Source organism: Primulina tabacum, chromosome 11 (assembly GCF_025594145.1).
Source record: "Primulina tabacum isolate GXHZ01 chromosome 11, ASM2559414v2, whole genome shotgun sequence".
Taxonomy (NCBI): domain Eukaryota; kingdom Viridiplantae; phylum Streptophyta; class Magnoliopsida; order Lamiales; family Gesneriaceae; genus Primulina; species Primulina tabacum.
The window spans coordinates 33,186,217-33,208,550 of NC_134560.1; the positions used below are offsets into that span (position 1 = coordinate 33,186,217).

Below are 22,334 nucleotides of genomic sequence, written 5' to 3' on the forward strand. Positions count from 1 at the left end.
CACCTGCTCAGGAGTGTCTCGGGCACTATACTGAATAATGGGCTTGAATTGTTTGGGACTAAGGTGCGATTTTTTGATTTTTCAAAACTTTGGATTAAATTGGTATTTTATGAAAATTAGCTCAATTTATCTTTTGAAAATTAATTTTTGAAAAATTAATAATTTTCTTGTAAAATAAATAATTAGAATATGATTTTAATTATTTATTGTAAAAGTGAGTTTTACATGAAATCAATTATTATTGAGCTAATTGGAAATCAAATAAATGTGTTTATTTAATTTATTAAATTATTTGATAATTGTGGTGGTTAGTAATAAAATTATTAGATACATGATTTATCAATTAATTAAATTTATTTAATTAATCGATGTTAATATTTGATATTAAATGCATGAAGAGATGATCGAGAGGCTTGACCAATGTGTTAGGTGTATGTTAGGATATTTTACTGTTTATTCATTTTGTTAATATTTGATATTATTAAAGTGGGCCTGGTTTATGGCTCGTTCTCATCCCATGAGATGTATCTCTTATGTGCCATGACTATTTAAATGTAATTATTAAAAATAGTGGGAGATCAAGACTGGAAGATGGTGGGCCCGATGCACAAGATGAAGACATGTAAAATATTGAAAGTATTTGTAATAGTTGCATTTGCATCCCTGCATTCACCTAGGTTTTGGACCTGGATCCATGTCTGGCTCACATGGATCTAATATTGTTGGTGATCGATCATCCTTGTTTATTGTTTTTGTCATGTTATGATATATATACGATATATATATAGTAGTATGTATGTATGTATATTATTAGATAATATAGTTGCATGAATCCGGCAAACATAAAAACTCGCGGCACACGATTTTAAATTAAAATGATGAGACAATTTTAAAATTAAAATCCCTCATTTTGAATACGATTCAAAATTTATATCAAACCGTAAAAGTAAAAATTAAAAGAGTTTAATTTATTCTTGCCTTCCATCAACCGTGGTTGCATGTTGATCGCTACTCGCGGATAGTGTCTGGCTCATATTATTGGGGAGGCCTGGACGCCGGAAAGCTGTGACTTCCACTGGATATGATTTGAATTGACTGAAACTCCCATGACTTCGGCTCATATTATTGGGGGAACTCATGGTGACCGTCCACTACAACTCAATATTGATGGGTTGGTTTGACACGTGAAAATAAATGGCTCATATTATTAGGTCCTTATTAAATGTGAGGCGAAACACGGAGAGGTTGCATAGGGATGCAATTAGATTTTACCTTTTAGAAATTATAATTGGCTGATATTATTCGGGATTATAATTGGTTAATTGGACTCTACGTGCCCACTAAGGAAATACGATTTTTCTTTTTCATCAGAGGGTAGTGAAAATGTCTAAATAGTGGGAGGGAGATTTATAAAAAAAAATCCATATTTTATATCTTATAATTATTTTAAAATTATCAGCAATCATTATTTTGTTTCCATATCAGTATATTTTCAAATTCGTCACGTAATCTATTCATGTTATTAACAAGCTAATCGAATCTAATTTTCAAGACTGGTTGGGAAAATTGTTCTGAATTCGGAGAAAATGGCATACAGACTAATGTCAGTCCTGCTAAACTGACAAATCATGCAAGATGGAGCATAGTATGCAAGTTAAAGTGTAACATGCTCGCTTATATGTCAAATGAACTGTAGGGACAGTTTGAGGAAATTTTGAATGCTGCTGACATTCGAATGAACGTGCAAGAGTTGCATGGTGCATGAAACTCGTACAATGATGCACATCACTTTCAAGTAGTTCATGACTACACGCATGCAAGATGAGAATCTGGCCCATGAGCGTGGTGTACATATGATTGGGCTTATTGAGAATGTGGTGGGCCTGGAATATGTGATTCCTAACGAGTTACTTGATGACATCAATTTGTTATCTATCTCTTCCTCTTTTGACGAGGTTATGGTGAACTTCAATTTGAATAAGATAGATGATAGCCTTGAAGAGCTAGTCAATATGCTTATGACTTATGAGATCACCATAAAACAGGAAAATGTTGTTTTTTCTAATGGGCTTCTCGTCGAGATGAAAATGGCCCACAAAGTAAGGGAAATAAATGTTCTGCCCCTCACAAGAAAAACAAACCCAATAAGAAGCAAACTCTGAAGGACACTTAAAATACCTACAAAGCCCGATGAGTCAGAACATATTTATTTCATTGCAAGAATTCCGGACATAAGAAATTATATGCCTCTGGAAATGACGAGTGAATGTCCAAGTAAACAGGATTTCAACAACAAACAAAAGAAAATTAGAAGATCCAAATCCCGCACAAATATGGCACGCTAGACAAGGTCATATTTCGCAAAGAATGATGCACAAACTAGTGAGAGAAGGCATGTTTGACTTGTCAGACATAAATTCCCTATGTACTTGTGAGTCCTGTCTAAAAGGAAAAATGACCAAGACTCCATTCAATGGAAACGTGGAACGTGCACATGGTCTACTGGATTTAATCCACACAGACGTTTGTGGCCCGCTAAGTGTTAGCACAAAATTTGGGCTTTCCTACTTCATTACCTTTACTGATGACCATTCGAGGTATATGTATGTTTATTTGATGAAACACAAATCTGAAGCATTTGAAAAGTTCAAAGAATTCATATCTGAAGTAGAAAACCAGCTAGAAAGAAATATTAAGGCACTTCGATTTGATCGAGGTGGAGAATACTTAAGTATTGAATTTTTTGGTTATCTAAAAGAGAATAGGATTCTCTCACAATGGACTCCACCAGCAACACCACAATTGAATGGTATTTCTGAACGTCGTAATCGAACATTGATGGACATGGTTCGATCCATGATAGGATTCACTGAATTGCCTACAACGTTTTGGGGCTTCGTGGTTGAAACTGCGGCAATGTTGTTGAATAATGTCCATACTAAAGCAGTGGATAAAATACCGTATGAGATATGGATGGGAAAACCTCCCAAATATTCTTACTTGAGAATATGGGGATCTCCTGCTTACGTAAAGCAGATAATGGGAGACAAATTGGACAGTAGATCCACTTTGTGCTACTTTGTAAGATATCCAAAGAATTCTGTTGGATATTATTTCTATTGTCCCAATGAAGCAAAAGTGTTTGTTTCAAGAAATGCCACCTTTTTGGAAAAGAAATTTCTATTAGATAGAAAAGACAAGATGATAGAACTTGAAGAAATTCAAGATACTCCCTCAACTGTAGAGGTTGAACCTAATCCCCAACAACCAGTAGTTGAAGTACAAGCTCCTAGACGATCTGATAGGATTATTAGACCACTTGCAAGATATACACTTTTTCATGAACAAGGCCATGATGAGCCTTGTGTTGGATGTAACCCAATGGACTTCAAATAAGCAATATTTGATACTGATTCAATAAAATGGCTTGAAGCCATGCAGTTTGAAATGGACCCTATGTATTCAAACCAAGTCTGGACATTAGTTGATCCACATAAGAGAATCGTTCCCATAGGATGAAAATGAATCTACAAAAGAAAGCTTGGGGCAGATGGGAAGGTATTGACCTTCAAAGCAAGACTGGTTGCAAAAGGTTATACTCAAAGGCAATGAATTGACTATGAGAAAACTTTTTCACCAGTTGCTATGTTTAAGTCCATTAGAATAATACTAGCCATAGCAGCATGGTATGACTATGAGATATGACAAATGGATGTAAAGACCGCATTTCTCAATGGAGACATCAAAAAAGAAATGTATATGTCTCAACTTGAGGGATACACATCAGTAAGAAGTGAGCTTCAGGTATGCAAACTTCAGAGATCAATATATGGTCTCAAGCAGGCGTCAAGGAGTTGGAACCTCAGATTTGATAGCACTATCAAGTAATTTGGTTTTTGCTAAAAATCCTGAGGAACCATACATGTACAAGAAAGTTAGTGGGAGTGCAGTGACATTCCTAGTACTTTATGTTGATGACATCCTACTCATTGGAAATGATGTAGGATTACTGCAATCAACTAAAGTATGGTTGAAAAGTAAATTCTCCATGAAAGATATAGGTAAAGCATCCTATGTATTGGGAATACAAATCTATAAATATAGATCAAAGAGGATGCTTGGGCTCACCCAAAGCGAGTTATATCGATACCATCATGAAAAGATTCTCTATGGAAGAGTCCAAGAGAGGATACTTACCAATGTGTCATGGTGTTTGATGTGAATCTTTGTACGAATAAAAGCAAACACGATTAAAATCGAATCGCGCCCTCAATTTAATGTCGAACAAAGAATCGTTGTTGTCCCGATCTTTTGAATCAAGTTTGAATGTGTGATGTTCACCTCTAAATTATAAAAACTTAGCAATAAATATTCACGATTTAAACAATTGAGAAACAGTCGAACCTTCAAGGAACTTGTCCCTGACAATCCGTATGATATCAATCGACAAACGCCACAAGAACGAATCTTGATAAGTTTGATTTTTGAATGAACTCAAAGCAAAGGCTTTGAAAAAGCTTGAGAGAAAAACTCTAAACTTTGATAAAAATATCAATGATAATCTGAATTGTGTGTAAAATTTCGTCCAAAACATATTTATATGTCAAAAAGATATCAAAAATCTAGTCTCCAAAATAATTAAAACTCTAGAAAGGAAAATATTCTCGCGCAGCCGTCTCAGACACGGACCCCGTGTAGACATCCGTGTATGGGTCCGTGTACTCTCGGGAAATCACCTTCAGCTGGAAACAAGGGGCACGGACCCCGTGTCCACCACCGTGTAAGGGTCCGTGTACACTCGGTCTTCGCAAATGTCATAGGACACGGACCCCGTGTGCTGGTCGGTGCTCGGGTCCGTGTAGACTCTGGAATTCTTCATCTTCGGCTGTAAAGGACACGGACCCCGTGTGTAGGTCCGTGTACACGTCCGTGTAGTCTCGGCCGTCTCCAACAATGCTTGAATGATATTCCTTTGGCCTCCCGACGTACTCCCATGCATCACGACCCCTTCGGCACTTTGCTCCTTGCACGTAAGCCCTCCTCGCCTGCTCATAAACCCATTAACGGCTACCATGATCCCATCATCCTCCCCTTCTTGAAAAGGATTTGTCCTCAAATCTTTGCTACCTACACAAAAATGAAGCAATTTAGTAATAACAAGGATTATACGACCAACATGCTTACCTTTAAACTCAAGTCGATAGGTGCTATCGCCCACGTGCTCCATCAACGCTTTGAACTCCAACTCCAAGGTCGACTTCACTTCCAATTCACCAACCTCAACATATACCAAATAGTAAAAGACACCAAATGATAAAATATGATTAAGTATCACAAATATCAGATTTCTCCCCTTCTTAGACCTAGTTAACACAAAAATAAGATCCATACACGTGTACATCCACAGTTCACTAGGAATAAACTTTATCTCGTGCAATGAATATAGAATGAAGAATTTATTTTTTTTAAACATATATCCATCATGAATGGAGGAATTATCATATTCTGTGATGGAACTTTCAAAATCACCACCAACCAAATATGACTCATCATGAACGAAACAATTATCATTCCCAACCATCAATCTCTCAAAACCTTCCCTAACCAAATATAAATCATGCAAATAGGACACATTAAATGTACTACCCATGTATTCATTTAACTCATCACATGAATTTAATTCTAATGCATACAAGTCATTGTCATGACAAAGTGTCAATTGGACAATCTTTGAACACTCAAAATCAATAACATTTGAATCTAATTCATGCAATATATCTCCATTCTCAATTCTATGACACTTAGACAACAAGATTAAATCACATTCATATCTTCTAAACATCACATTTTCAACTTGTTCCCATAATTCTTGAAAACAAAACAACAATAAATTAAGGTAAGGAAGAAAATCATACCTCCCATATGTTGCGTTGACAACTAACCTTACCTCATCGCTATGGCTCTTGAATCCATATGGTTCATCCCATTGCATCCTCACACCATCAGCACTTGCTAGCCTCCCCATCATGACATCACCGTAATCCTGCAAAGAAGAAGTAACAATGCTCGGGATTGAACCGGCTATATCATCATGATGAGAATAAACCACTTTGTACAAAGGTACATGAAAGGGTTTATGCAAGAATAAACATATCTCCATCTCACTCCTTTGGGCCATAGAATTCTTTTTATTTTTCTTTTCTTTGGCCTCCTTTTCTTGTTCTTTTTCTTTTATCTCATTCTTTTCTTCTCTTTTTATTTCTATGGTCATCTCACTCTTTTGTTCACTCTTTTTTCGACCATATCTTTTTATTTTTCTAAGGCCATCTCACTTTTTTGAACACTCTTTCTTTCGGCCTCATCTCTCTTCTTTTTTTTCAATTGGTCCTCCCACACTTGCTTTGGGGACAAAGGAAGTAAAACAATGGATTCCTTTTTCAACACAAATGAGTACCTATTCTTGAAACCATCATGAGTCACCTTCCTATCGTATTGCCAAGGTCTACCCAACAATATATGACATGCATGCATGGGTACTACATCACACAAAACCTCATCCACATACTTCATAATAGAAAAAGGCACTAGCACTTGTTTTGTCACCTTCACTTCCGCACAATCATTCAACCATTGAAGCCTATATGGTTGAGGATGCTTCAATGTTGGTAAACCCAATTTCTCCACCATCTCAACACTAGCCACATTAGTACAACTTCCCCCGTCTATGATTAGATTGCAAACTTTTTGATTTACAAAACACCTAGTATGGAACAAGTTCTCTCGTTGGTTAGTCTCCTCCTCCTTGACTTGGGCACTCATGATACGCCTAGTCACTAGTGCTTCTCCTACAACCGCCTCAAAACCCTCGTCAGGATCCTCTAATGCAGGCATATCATCCTCATCCTCACCATCACTATGCGACTCATATTCACCATAGTCATTCAAGATCATCACTCTTTTGTTAGGACATTCACTAGAAATATGACCTAACCCTTGGCACCTAAAACATCTAACATCCCTAGATCGATTAGAAGGAGTTTCAGATTTACCTTGCACTCCTTGTTTAGGCGCCTCTTGTTTGGTCTCAATCTTGGGCTTGGTCACCAACTTATTCTCCTCACGTTTCACCACATTTGACCGCCAAGAAGGTGATGAGCCTCCAGTTTGATTGGTGCGGCCAACTCCACGCCTTTTGAGTTGTTGCTCCATTTTTATGGCCATTTGCACCATTTCGTCTAGATCCAAGTAGTGCCGAAGCTCCACTTGATCGTGAATTTCCCTGTTCAAATGTTGAGTATTTTCACTACCGCAAGTATACGGTATCAAGTTTTAGTACTGGTTAGAGTACAGATATCGATCCCACGAAGAGTAAGTATTTAAAACTGTATATTAATTACCACCATTGACATAGCTCAACTTTATTTAAACGAATCAAATAGTTGGTTTAAAATCAATTCAAATAAAATAACAATTCCTGTTATTCTAACACGCAGCAGAAAATTCACTGAGGAAATAAATCTAGAGATATGATTTCGTCGAGTCTCCCCTATGCTAAATTAACATTGACTAACATTTAATTAAATTGCAACATGTTTATTAACCAAGAACTCACAATATTTTCTATTCCCTCTGTCGAGTGTTAAATAGAAATGTACTACCTATTACTGATTTTAATATGTCTATTCAAAATCACGTATCACGTAATAAAAGTAAACAAGGTTCTTTTATGGATTCGTCAGAGTTATTCGTCTTTTGCACGTTATAAATATCTAACGATGTGATTTCTCCTGTCCTAATTTCAATCCCCTCTGTCGAGTGTTAGATTTCAATTATGTAATCAATCGAATTATGGCCAGTAATTCAAAAGCATTAAAAACAAGAAATCACAAATAAACACGATGAAATAATTCAATGAAAATTCAAATCGTCGTTCACATAGGTTCAACCACGACTACATCAATCTCTAGAAAATAAAATTAGTTCATGCTCGAATTTAAATCATCACAAAACCTGTTTTTAATCATTAAAAACGTAAAAGTAAGAAACCGAATTAAGAACGTGTTGGCGAGAGATGAAAGTGCTTCTCCGTGTCCGGATTCACCGTCTTCTATCTTCGTTCTTCGCGTCCCGTGATCCGTGCGTTCTCACTTTTTCTCCTTTCTCTCGAGTGGTGTGACGGCTGTGCTAAAAATATTTTGGAACCCCTAAAAAGAACACGACGAAGCCTATTTATTTCTGAATGTATGCGCCGCGCGCATATGCGCGCCATGAGCGGCGCATATGCGCGCTGCTCTCGGTATTTCACTTCTTGGGGCATTGCTCGCGCATATGCGCGATCTTACTCGCGCATATGCGCGAGTCTCACTGTATGGGCCGCGCATGTGCGCGGCTTTGAGGGCGCATATGCGCCAATCTTTCTGTCCTAGTTGCGCATGCTTGGCTCACATCTCTTCTACTAAGCGCCATTTTGGTTTATTTTTCACGCCCATGTCGTGACCGCACCTAGCTACCTGCAATCAAACCAAAAACAACAAAAAGCCCGTAATTCCGCCCAAAAGACTAACAATCTATATGAAGTATAAGAATAATATAAGTGCATAAAATGCACTTATCAAATCCCCCTAAACTTAAACTTTTGCTAGTCCCGAGCAAAATCAAAATGAAAATAAATAAAACATTAACTAGACTCGACTAAACAAATCCTAAAAAAATAAATAACTAAACGAACAAGAATTGTGGAATAAAAGGATAACCACTAGCCTCAGAGATTACAGCTTCCATGATTTTGAATCAAACACATGCCACATTACTCACAGTTCACGTGCGTGTGTGTTTTGCTATTCTCGTTTACCCAAACCAAATGCCAAAATAAGTTCATAACTTTTTTTTTTTCATAAAATTCTGGACCCCTCGACGCACACGTAATTAGCAAAACCATTGAAGCACACATTCACCTTCACAAATCAACAGGACTTATAGGGTAACATTTGGCTAAACAAAGTGGTATTATGAAGGCAACAATTAACCAAATAAAATCCAATATCATGAGATGCGCACATGTACACAATCAAATTCTGTGTTTATCGACGGTATTTTTCAAGTGTCCATAGGCTAAACTTTGACATCTCTTCTCCACTAGTATATTGGGTACGTGTGACTTGGTTAATAGGTCTTTTAAGCTTATAACGTTAGGCTATGGCTAATGGCTTCAAATGAAGGTCGGGAGTCAAAAGTGAGAGAAAACAAACCAATTTATTTTTCAACACGCGTCTCCTTCCTTTTGTTTCACTTCCACTTGCCTTGCCACAACATTTTCACCATTTTGTCCTCCTTTTTACATCACATGCCATACTCTTTCCCTCTTTATTCAACATTTTTTTTCCAGACATTTCTTTCTTTCTTTTCACCTTTCATGATATTCTTATATGCACACAAGGGAGAGGAACTTTTGTAGTGATACACAGGTTCGTTTTCTCTCAGTTTTCGGTAGGTACTAGTGTATATGCTCAAAAGTTGGTAGTTGACGTAGGAGTTTAGAATTGATACGAATGGGAGCTTTTGTGTGCCCTGGCACACTCCATTCGATTTTCATTAAGCTCAAACATGGGACACTAGGGTGTATATGATGTTATGGGTAGGCTTGAAAGGCTCAAACGTTCCAAAAATCGCCTAAATCATCCCTAAGTCACACAATACCCGTATCTCGCCTCGAAGAGTGCCAAACTAAGTTCTAGACTACTTTCAATTTACCCATCAACAAACACAGACAAATCATGTTTTCGGGTATTCAAACAGAACAAATCACATCTCATTCTCATTTAGGCTCAAAGAGCTAACAATTGATAGTTTATTCAAGGAAAAACATGCCCAACATAAATCAAAGACTGCCTGAATCATTTTTGTGTTAGTGAACATATAGCTCAACAACAAGAAATCACATGCCGGTTTTGGAGTCCGCTCATTCATTTCAAATCACAAACCACATGAACACTCTCTCGACATCGGGTGTATCAACAATCATAGCAATCGTGATTTAATGTGTAAACGGTTAAGTAAAGATGGCATGCATTCGGATTCGTAATCAAGGAACAACATGAATTTCGGGTCAACTCTCATCATTGTTTGGTTATTTACCTTAATTCTACAATTCCAAAAAAAAAAAAATTAACGACTACGAAAAGAAAAACATAAAGATTAAATGAAACATTTTTTTTTAATTAAACATAAAAAAAAATAACATCAAAGCAACAAATCAACTCATATCAAATCAACTCAGATCAAATAATCAAATCACCCCCCAAACTTAAAATATGCATTGTCCTCAATGTATAAACAAGAAAGAAATGGGACACGCATACCTCACACGATGAGCATCAGTGCTCGTCGTCATCATCATCGAAATCCTCATCCATGTGCTGGGGTGGGGCCTGTGGAGGAGGTCCTGGATACTGTGGTGGCCATGCAGGTGGCTGGGGAAACATGGGATCTTCTGGACCTAAAGGCGGGAACCGCTGAGCGAGCACGGAGGTGAAATCCATCATGAATCCCATAAAATGGTCCGTGCGGTACTGAAGTGAATCTAGCACCTGGCGCTGCTCGACTAGTAACTGCCTCTGATCCTGCATCTCAATCTCTAGTCGTCTCAATCTGTCTCCCCTGCGCTCTCTGGCTGCTGCATGTGGTGGTGGAATCTGTGCTTGTGGGGGCTCCTCTTCGTCCGGCAACTCATAGGGAACATAGGATGCGCCTCCAAAGAAAGCAACAATGGGGGCCTTTGGCTTGAGAACTGGTTCATCAGGGGCCCATGAGACGCCGGCCTGGCGGCATAGCTCGGTAACAGTGTGGGGACAAGGAAGGGCAACCGTGGCTAACCCTGCGCCGACTCGCATAATCGAGCCATAAATGATTTTCCCCACGTCAATTAATTTGCCCGTCAAGATGGCATAAACCAATGTGGCTTTGTCCTTGGTGACATCGTAGTAGTGAGAGGACGGGAGAATGCGGGCTAGTACAAAAGATGTCCATGCACTAGCGTTAGGACCCATGTCGGTTTTCTTTAAAGATGTAGGCCCGCTCGAGCTCATTTTCCATACGGCGCCGGGCTCACAAATGGTCCGGATGACCTCTGTGTAATTAACTCCTTCTTCGAGGAACTCACTGCACTCGTCCTGATCGAAACTGGGCATCTGATAAAGCGTGTTGATCGTTCGAGAATCGAACGACACCAATTTCCCTCGGACCAATACTTTGGATTCCTCATGGCGAATCCGGAGGTTGGCATAAAATTCTCGCACAATGGAAATAACGGCGTCCGACGGGTGTTGAGCGAACTCCACCCATTGCCTTCGTTCCAGTTCATTTATAATCACACCACGTGAAATGGACAAATTGAACCCCCGTTCCTGTATTATGGGTCGTGTCATAGTACTGTCATATATCTGCTGGGCCTCCTCATTCCAAAATCGGTGCGAATTAAAACTCGCAGAAGAAGAAGCACCCTTCTTTGATTTCTTCTTCGGTGCCATCTCAATTAACAATGCTTACACCACCCTTTAAACTCAACCAACAGACAAAATCAAAGCTAATTGAACCACCAAATTTGAACACTATAATTGTACCACACCAATAATCCAATAAGCAATGCACGTACAACCCAGTCACAAAAGATTTATACCAAGTCGACACACCAAATCACGATATCAAGAGTTCCCCCAAGTTGCTTGAGCTACTTTCTATGAAATCTGAAAATTGTAACAAAATCGGAAGAGAAACCCCATACTTGAACGAGAGGATGACCGGAATTAGGATTGTGTTGGAAAAATTGCTGTTGGAAGGCGGCGGCGGCGGTCGGCTGAGGGGTGGCGGCGGTGAGGGAGATTCGGAGAGGGGCGGCGGCGTGGTGGCTAGGGATTTGAGTGTGTTGCTGAGTGTGATTCGCGATCTCGCCCCTTTTTTTTTTATACTGAATCGCGCGCATATGCGCGATGTAAAATGGCGCATATGCGCCACTGCTACTGTCTCGGCATGCTGGGAGGTGGCGCATATGCGCGCCCGGATTGAAGCATATGCGCCGACCTTTCTAGGAAATTTAGCGCATATGCGCGCTCGGAGTGGTGCATATGTGCTGACCTCTCTGCCACTATTGCGCATGTGCGCGGTAATATGTTGCGCATGTGCGCGGAGCACACTGTCCAAGCGATTCTCGAAATATATATATATTTTTTAAATACCTGCAAAAAATAACAAAATGCAAATTAATACTTGAGAAAATTAAAATTAATAAACTAAAAAATCGAAATAAAATAAATAAAATGAATGCAAAAATAAATAAATGTGGGTTGCCTCCCACACAGCGCTTGATTTAACGTCATCAGCCTGACTTTCTTCAGTCTACTTTGGTTCTCGCAGTGGGAATGTTGTCCATGTGTCGCACTTCATTTCCAAAGTAATGCTTGACCCTCTGACCATTGACTTTAAATGTCTGACCATTGTTGCATTTTAACTCAATTGCACCGTGTGGGTACACTGTTTCCACTGTGAATGGTCCAGACCATCGTGATTTTAACTTACCAGGGAACAATCTCAGTCGAGAATTGAATAATAACACCTGTTGTCCTGGTTCAAAGTCTTGTCGAAGAATCTGCTTGTCGTGCCATTTCTTGGTCCTTTCCTTGTATATCTTGGCATTTTCGTATGCATCATTCCTAAACTCCTCCATCTCGTTCAGTTGCAGCAATCGTTGTTCGCCAGATGCTCCCATATCAAAATTGAGCCTTTTCACAGCTCAATATGCTTTGTGCTCCAGTTCCACAGGGAGATGACAAGCTTTCCCAAAGACCAACCTATAAGGCGACATCCCGATAGGTGTCTTATATGCAGTCCTGTATGCCCATAATGCATCATCTAGCTTGATCGCCCAATCCTTCCGGTTTGTCTTCACTGTCTTTTCTAATATTTGTTTGATCTCCCGGTTGGATATCTCTGCTTGCCCATTGGCTTGCGAGTGGTATGCCAGTGTCACCCTGTGCTTCACGTCATATTTGGCCAATAGTGAGTTAAAAATTTTGTTGCAGAAATGCGTACCTTCATCACTGATAATGGCTCTAGGCGTTCCGAATCTTGTGAAGATGTTCCTGTGGACAAACTTAACAACAACTCGAGCATCATTAGTACTGGTGGCGATTGCTTCCACCCATTTTGACACATAATCAACAGCAAGTAAAATATAAGATTGACCAAAAGAGGATGGGAATGGACCCATAAAATCAATACCCCAGACATCAAAAAGTTCCACCTCCAAAATATTTGTTAGTGGTAATTCATGTCGCCTAGAAATATTGCCAACTCTTTGGCATTTATCACATGACTTGACTAAAGTATAACTGTCTTTAAATAAATTAGGCCAATAGAAACCTGACTGTAATACCTTAGCTGCTGTTCTAGATGCTCCAAAGTGTCCACCGTAGGGTGAGGAATGACACTGCTCTAGAATCATACCCGCTTCTTCCTCTGCTACACATCGTCTGATTATCTGATCAGCGCATCTCTTGAACAAGAACGGATCGTCCCACAGATAAAACTTTGCATCATGAAGAAATTTCTTCTTTTGATGATACGTTAAATATGAAGTTAATTCTCCTGCAGCAAGGAAATTAGCTATGTCTGCAAACCACGGATGTGTAACACTTACCCTGAAAAGTTGTTCATCTGGGAACGACTCGTTGATAGCTCCACCTTCAGTTCTTTCTTCCAGCTCTAGTCGTGACAGGTGATCAGCAACCTGTTTCTCACAACCTTTCTTGTCTTTGACTTCAAAGTCAAATTCTTGAAGTAGGAGTATCCATCGTATCAACCTGGGCTTGGCATCCTTTTTGGCAAACAAGTAGCGAAGAGCTGCATGGTCAGTGAAAACAGTTACCTTGGTGCCAATGAGATATGTTCTGAATTTGTCGAATGCAAACACCACTGCTAGCATCTCTTTCTCAGTAGTGGTGTAATTCTGTTGGGCTGCATTGAGTGTACGACTTGCATAGTAGATAACTTTAAACAACTTGTCTCGCCTTTGTCCCAATGCTGCTCCCACAACATAGTCGCTAGCATCGCACATGAGCTCAAAGGGCTCCTTCCAATCAGGCACTATCATGATGGGTGCAGAGATCAGTGCTGCCTTGATCCTGTTAAACGCATGCAAACAATCATCATCAAAAATAAATGTAGAATCTTTCTCTAATAAATTACATAAAGGTCTAGTAATTTTAGAGAAATCTTTAATATAACGACGATAGAACCCGGCATGTCCCAAGAAGCTTCTGATTCCTTTCACATTTTTCGACGGTGGGAGTTTTTCAATTGCCACAACTTTGGCTCTGTCCACTTCTATCCCTCTAGCTGAAATTTTATGCCCAAGCACAATACCTTCTGAGACCATGAAGTGACATTTTTCCCAATTCAGCACTAGATTCTTTGCTTGACATCTCTGCAAAACAAGCGTTAGATTCTGCAAACAATGATCAAAAGATGAACCAAACACAGAGATATCATCCATAAAAACTTCCATTATTTCCTCGACCATGTCAGAAAATATGGTCATCATACACCGCTGAAAAGTAGCAGGTGCATTGCAGAGACCAAATGGCATTCTCCTGAAAGCAAATGTACCATAGAGGCAAGTGAAGGTAGTCTTCTCTTGATCCTCCGGTGCAATGACAATCTGATTGTAACCTGAATAACCATCTAGAAAGCAATAATAATGATAACCACCTACTCTATCAAGCATCTGGTCAATAAAGGGAAGAGGGAAGTGATCTTTCCTAGTCGCATCATTCAATTTCCTGTAGTCTATACACACTCGCCAACCAGTCACTGGACGAGTTTAAATCAATTCGTTATTCTCATTTCTAACTACAGTTATACCTCCCTTTTTAGGCACTACTTGTACTGGTGAAACCCAAAAACTGTCAGATATAGCATAAATAACACCAGCATTTAACAATTTTAATACCTCAGCCCTCACAACTTCTTTCATGGCTGGATTAAGCCTCCTCTGATGATCAACATAAGGGGTATAGGACTCCTGCATCAATATTTTATGCATACAAACAGTAGGGCTAATCCCCTTTATGTCAGCAATTGTCCATCCCAACGCAGATTTAAATTCTCTCAACACCCTCAACAACCTATCTTTCTCATCACTAGTAAGAGCAGAAGATATAATTACCGGATGTGACGAACCCTCGTCTAGGAATGCATAGCACAAGTGACTCGGTAAATCCTTCAATACAGGGGATGCTTTTGGTACCTCTTTAATTGCATCCTCAAGTAACTCTTCAAGTTGGGCATTATTCTTTTCTTTAGGTAGCGTATTGAGAGCAAGTAACTCCTCTCGCACATCCCAGTCATCTTCATCCAGTGTAGAAGCTGATTCCAACAAGCATATCTCCAAAGAGTCCTTTGTCATCCTACCTGCACCAACATGAGATACACATGAATCAATTATATCAATGCTATTACAAGTACTTACCTCATTTGGTCCCTTGATGATGTTGTAGATGTTGAACACGACTTCATCTCCACCTACTCTCAATGTGAGCTCGCCCTTGTGCACATCAATCAAGGCTTTTCCAGTAGCTAGGAATGGCCGTCCAAAGATAAGTGGCGTCTCCTGGTCTTCTTCCATATCTAAGATGACAAAATCAGCAGGAAATATGAATTTATCTACCTTTACCAGCACATCCTCTACTATCCCTCGTGGATAGGTAAGTGATCTGTCCGCCAGCTGCAAAGTAATAGTGCTAGGTTTCACCTCGCCAAGTTCCAATGTCATGTAAATAGAAAAGGCATTAAATTTATACTAGCACCCAAATCACATAAAGCTCTATTTACTCTAGAACTACCAATAACACAAGGAATAGTAAAACTCCCTGGATCTTTGAGTTTCTGTGGTAATTTCCTTTGAAGTATTGCACTGCACTCTTCGGTCAGCTTTACGGTCTCAAACTCTTGAAGTTTCCTCTTTTTGGACATCACATCCTTGATGAACTTAGCATAATTGGGCATTTGCTCCAATGCATCGGCAAATGGGATGTTGATGTGTATTTTCTTGAAAATTTCCAGGAACTTCGCAAACTGATCATCTAGTCCTTTCTTCTTGAACCTCTGTGGGTATGGAAGATTCACCTTTGGTAAGGGTCGCTGCTCAATCACTTTCTTAGGTTCCTCCACTTTCTGTTCCCCAACACTTGCACTCTTTTCCTCATCTTCCTCAACTGTAATCTCTTCACTTTCTTCAGTAGGCTCTGGGATCCCAATTTCCTTGCCACTCCTCAGTGTGACAGCTTTGCACTGTTCCCTAGGATTCACCTCGGTATTGCTGGGAAACTGTCCTCGATTCTGATCTTTTAAAGCATTGGCTAGTTGCCCAATCTGTGTTTCCAAGGACTTCATCGTGGCACCCATATTGCCCATGTGTGTCTCCATGTTATCAAGACGAGACTCAGTTCTCGCCATTCTCTTCCCAGACTCAGTCACAAATGTGCCAACTAGATCTTCAAAAGATGGCTTTCCTTCCCCTTTTTGTGTATTGAACCCCGGTGGGGGATTCAACACGTTCTTGTTGTTTGCATAGGAGAAATTCTCGTGATTCCTCAAACCTGGATGATAAGTATTAGGGGGAGGATTACCTCGATAACCTCCAAAGCCATGATTGTTGATGTACTGAGCTTCCTCCACAACTGGCTCTTCCTCAGCAGTCACCAATGCTACATCAGACGTAGATTGGCCTGGCTTGTTCATCGCTGCAATCTGTGCGGTCAATGCCGAAACCTGTGCAGTAAGTGATGTGATTGGGTCTACAGCATACACTCCAGCAGGTTTCCTTGATCCAGATCTTTCACTCGGCCACTGATAACTGTTGATGGTCATCTGTTCAAGCAAATCATAGGCCTCATCAGGTGTTTTAGAAAAAATAGTACCTCCGGCGGCTGCATCCACATTCCCTCTGGTTGGCCCATCTAAACCATTGTAAAATAACTCAATTTGCACCCAATCTGCATAGCCATGATTCGGGCACTTCCTGAGTAATTCTTTGTATCGCTCCCATGCCTCATACAATACTTCAAATTCTCTCTGCCTGAAGTTGGTGATATCTATTTTCAGCTGAGCAGATTTAGCAGGAGGGAAGTATTTTGACAAGAACTTCGTAACCAAATCTGCCCAAGTAGTAACACTTCCCAGCGGTAGAGATTGGAGCCATCTCCTAGCATGATCCCTGAGAGAAAACGGAAACAGGCGCAATCGAATAATTTCGTCAGAAACACCGTTAATTTTTACCGTATCCATGATCTCCAGAAAAGTTCTGAGGTGAAGATGGGGATCTGCGGTGGCTGCTCCTCCAAATTGGTTCTGTTGAACCATGTTGATGAGTGCGGGTTTTAGCTCAAAATTATTAGCAGCAATAGTTCCACGAGCTATTCCATAGTAGTGAGCGTTTATGACTGGGCGGAAATGTTCCCGGATTGGCACCTCTCTTGGGAGCTCATTCTGATTATCTCTGTTTTCAGCCATCGCTTTAATTTCGTCTCTCCTTGCTTTCCTTAATCTCCTGGCAGTTCTTTCGATTTCCGGATCAAAAATTAGCAAGTCGGGATTTTGAAATCTTCGCATGCACTGCAAAACAAAAATATTATAGATTAACAAAGTAACTAAAATAAAATAAAATAAAGTCTAAATTAAAGTAAAGACTAATTAGTAGTGATATCAATATGCAATTAAATATTTTACTCCCCGGCAACGGCGCCAAAAACTTGTTGAGTATTTTCACTACCGCAAGTATACGGTATCAAGTTTTAGTACTGGTTAGAGTACAGATATCGATCCCACGAAGAGTAAGTATTTAAAACTGTATATTAATTACCACCATTGACATAGCTCAACTTTATTTAAACGAATCAAATAGTTGGTTTAAAATCAATTCAAATAAAATAACAATTCCTGTAATTCTAGCACGCAGCAGAAAACTCACTGAGGAAATAAATCTAGAGATATGATTTCGTCGAGTCTCCCCTATGCTAAATTAACATTGACTAACATTTAATTAAATTGCACCATGTTTATTAACCAAGAACTCACAATATTTTCTATTCCCTCTGTCGAGTGTTAAATAGAAATGTACTACCTATTACTGATTTTAATATGTCTATTCAAAATCACGTAACACGTAATAAAAGTAAACAAGGTTCTTTTATGGATTCGTCAGAGTTATTCGTCTTTTGCACGTTATAAATATCTAACGATGTGATTTCTTCTGTCCTAATTTCAATCCCCTCTGCCGAGTGTTAGAGTTCAATTATGTAATCAATCGAATTATGGCCAGTAATTCAAAAGCATTAAAAACAAGAAATCACAAATAAACACGATGAAATAATTCAATGAAAATTCAAATCGTCGTTCACATAGGTTCAACCACGACTACATCAATCTCTAGAAAATAAAATTAGTTCATGCTCGAATTTAAATCACCACAAAACCTGTTTGTAATCATTAAAAACGTAAAAGTAAGAAACCAAATTAAGAACGTGTTGGCGAGAGATGAAAGTGCTTCTCCGTGTCCGGATTCACCGTCTTCTATCTCCGTTCCTCGCGTCCCGTGATCCGTGCGCTCTCACTTTTTCTCCTTTCTCTCGAGTGGTGTGACGGCTGTGCTAAAAATATTTCGGAACCCCTAAAAAGAACACGCCGAAGCCTATTTATTTCTGAATGTACGCGCCGTGCGCATATGCGCGCCATGAGCGGCGCATATGCGCGCTGCTCTCGGTATTTCACTTCTTGGGGCATTGCTCGCGCATATGCGCGATCTTACTCGCGCATATGCGCGAGTCTCACTGTATGGGCCGCGCATGTGCGCGGCTTTGAGGGCGCATATGCGCCAATCTTTCTGTCCTAGTTGCGCATGCTTGGCTCACATCTCTTCTACTAAGCGCCATTTTGGTTCATTTTTCACGCCCATGTCGTGACCGCACCTAGCTACCTGCAATCACACCAAAAACAACAAAAAGCCCGTAATTCCGCCCAAAAGACTAACAATCTATATGAAGTATAAGAATAATATAAGTGCATCTTATCATCAAACCACAAAGAAAACGAGCCATGGTCGCCTCACTATCTTCCTCAACATTGGCCCTAATCATGACTACTTCCATCTCCTTATAGTAGTCCTCAACACTCTTCAACCCTTACCTCAAAGTTTGTAACCTCTTGAACATCTACCTATAATAGTGATTGGGCACAAACCTTTTTCTCATCACTCTCTTCATCTCATCCCAAGACTCAATGGGTCCCTCATTATACCTCCTTCTAGTGGTCACTAATTGATCCCACCAAATGAGAGCGTAGTCTAGAAATTCAACCACCGCCAACCTAACCTTCTTTTGTTCGGAGTAGTGGTGACATTCGAACACAAACTCTACCATATTTTCCCACTCTAAATATGCCTCCGGATCAGATTTCCCATGGAACGAAGGAATTTTCATCTTAATACTACCCATATTACCATCTTCCCTATTCCCATCATATCTACCCCGTAAGGCTTCTCTTCTTCCTCTACCAAATCCTCTACCTCTTCCAATCCTACCCCAATTCTCATTTTGACTCTCCTCGTCTCCCCCCAAATCACATTCCTCATCATCTCTACCCAAATCCTTAGGTTTAGATTTACTCACACTAACACCAACCTCAAGCTTATCCAACCTTTCATGTAACGACTCCATTTGGATCGTCATCATCCTACTAAAATGCCCAAACAACGCATCCATTTGGACCTTGGACAACCCCGGGTTTGAACTATCTCCTATCTCCCTCTCCATTTAAATTTCAGTTTAGTACCTGCAAGAAAACGTTAGTAGAAAACAAGATATATTCCTCACCCAAAAGCTCACGGTCACTCCAAAGAAATTCACTCGTCTTTTCCCTCTTATTTTGTTTGCTCACAACAAATACTCACTAGTCACTCAAAAAAAATTACACTCACACTCAAATGTTTCCACTCGAATTTGATGTTTCTCTCGAAAGTGTGCTCAAGCTTTGTATTTGTATATCAAACAATCAAGTTCAACTTGTGAACAAACGTGATCGACTCACTTGGACTGCGTAGACAAGAAATTTGAAGATAAATATTTTTTTTTTGACTGTGTGAGACACTTGTATATGACCCACAAGAAGGAAAAGAACAAAATGTCAAAAAGAAATAATGGTGAATTTTCGGATTTTTGGTATTTTTTTTTTTTACTCAGGCCGAGTAAAAACTCGAAAATCCCAACAAAAATATCACCAAAATTTCAGAAACTGATGAAGAATGGTAGAACAAAAACAGATCCGAAAAAGGACGAAAACTTAACACAGATCTGAAGATTTAAGAACAAGATAAACTTACTTGAATTCAATGAACCTAAGCTCTGATACCAAATGATGTGAATCTTTGTACGAATAAAAGCAAACACGATTAAAATCGAATCGCGCCCTCAATTTAATGTCGAACAAAGAATCGTTGTTGTCCCGATCTTTTGAATCAAGTTTGAATGTGTGATATTCACCTCTAAATTTTAAAAACTTAGCAATAAATATTCACGATTTAAACAATTGAGAAACAGACGAACCTTCAAGGAACTTGTCCCTGACAATCCGTATGATATCAATCGACAAACGCAACAAGAACGAATCTTGATAAGTTTGATTTTTGAATGAACTCAAAGCAAAGGCTTTGAAAAAGCTTGAGAGAAAAACTTTAAACTTTGATAAAAATATCAATGATAATCTGAATTGTGTGTAAAATTTCGTCCAAAACATATTTATATGTCAAAAAGATATCAAAAATCTAGTCTCCAAAATAATTAAAACTCTAGAAAGGAAAATATTCTCGCGCAGCCGTCTCAGACACGGACCCCGTGTATACATCCGTGTACGGGTCCGTGTACTCACGGGAAATCACCTTCAGCTGGAAACAAGGGGCACGGACCCCGTGTCCACCTCCGTGTAAGGGTCCGTGTACACTCGGTCTTCGCAAATGTCATAGGACACGGACCTCGTGTGCTGGTCCGTGCTCGGGTCCGTGTAGACTCTGGAATTCTTCATCCTCGGCTGTAAAGGACACGGACCCCGTGTGCAGGTCCGTGTACACGTCCGTGTAGTCTCGGCCGTCTCCAACAATGCTTGAATGATATTCCTTTGGCCTCCCGACGTACTCCCATGCATCACGACCCCTTCGGCACTTTGCTCCTTGCATGTAAGCCCTCCTCGCCTGCTCATAAACCCATTAACGGCTACCATGATCGCATCAGTGTTACTCTATCTTAGGCAATGTACCCCAAGACTGATGAAGAGATAGAGATGATGACACGTATTCCATATGCGTCAGCCATTGGTAGTATGATGTATGGTATGATATCAACGCGCCCTAATGTTGCTTACGCTCTGAGTGTTACAAGCAGATATCAGGTGAACCCTTGTCCAATGCATTGGAAGGCCGTGAAAGATATTCTTAAGTACTTAAGAAGGACTAAGAACTTGTTCATGGTCTATGGAAATGGAGAATTGAAATTGGAAGGCTACACTAATTCTAGCTTCCAATGTGACATAGATGATTCGAAATTGACCTCTGGTTTTGTATCCATGCTAAATGGTGCGGCTGTCTCTTGGAAAAGTTCCAAGCAAGACACCGTTGCGGATTCCACCACTGAAGTTGACTACATTGCTGCATCTGCTGCAGCCAAAGAGGCAGTTTGGATGAGAAATTTTGTCCAAGAGTTGGACGTTATTCCTAATGAAGTTGTTCCAATCCCGGTGTACTGCGACAACACTGGTGCCGTTGCAAAAGCAAAGGAACCAAGGTCTCATCAGCGATTCAAACATGTACTGAGGATGTTCCACATCATTCGGGAGATTGTTGAAAGAGGAGATATATCAGTCGAAAGAGTCTCCTCTACAGATAATGTTGCTGATCCACTTACAAATCCCTTGCCAGGACCATTGTTTGAGAAGCATCGTGAAGCAATGTGATTAAATTTATGGGTAGTTGGCTCTAGGACAAGTGGGAGATTGTTAGAGTATATGCCCTGCAAGCCAACAGTTGACTACAGAATTTATTAACTCAAGTGTAATAAACAATATTTATTTTAATATAATTTAACTTTTTATGGTCTTGTTTTACTTTATCTGTATACCCATGCAATCAGCATATATAAAGTTCCTTGATTATATTTTAATACAAATGAATCGTAATTCGATGTTGAAACTCATTTGTAAACACTGTATAATCTAAATTCGTTCCTAGTCGATTCAGCCGC

The 22,334-nt window shown here is 39.7% G+C and overlaps 1 protein-coding gene and 1 non-coding gene across 2 annotated transcripts; one reads left to right on the plus strand and one right to left on the minus strand.

Annotated features, from left to right (window-relative positions):
- Positions 1-12,385: 12,385 nt before the first annotated feature.
- LOC142519767 (uncharacterized) lies at positions 12,386-12,760 on the minus strand. Its single transcript, XM_075622797.1, has one exon. It carries the CDS (start codon positions 12,758-12,760, stop codon positions 12,386-12,388), a length of 375 nt encoding a protein of 124 aa, XP_075478912.1.
- Positions 12,761-17,050: 4,290 nt separating this feature from the next.
- Positions 17,051-17,157, plus strand: LOC142519961 (small nucleolar RNA R71). The gene has a single exon (XR_012813845.1). It is a non-coding gene; the product is annotated as a small nucleolar RNA R71 (small nucleolar RNA).
- The last annotated feature ends 5,177 nt before the right edge of the window (positions 17,158-22,334 follow it).

Bases quoted from the DNA above. Each gene is read 5' to 3' on its own strand.
- LOC142519767 (XM_075622797.1), bottom strand. From the start codon at position 12,760: ATGGGAGCATCTGGCGAACAACGATTGCTGCAACTGAACGAGATGGAG.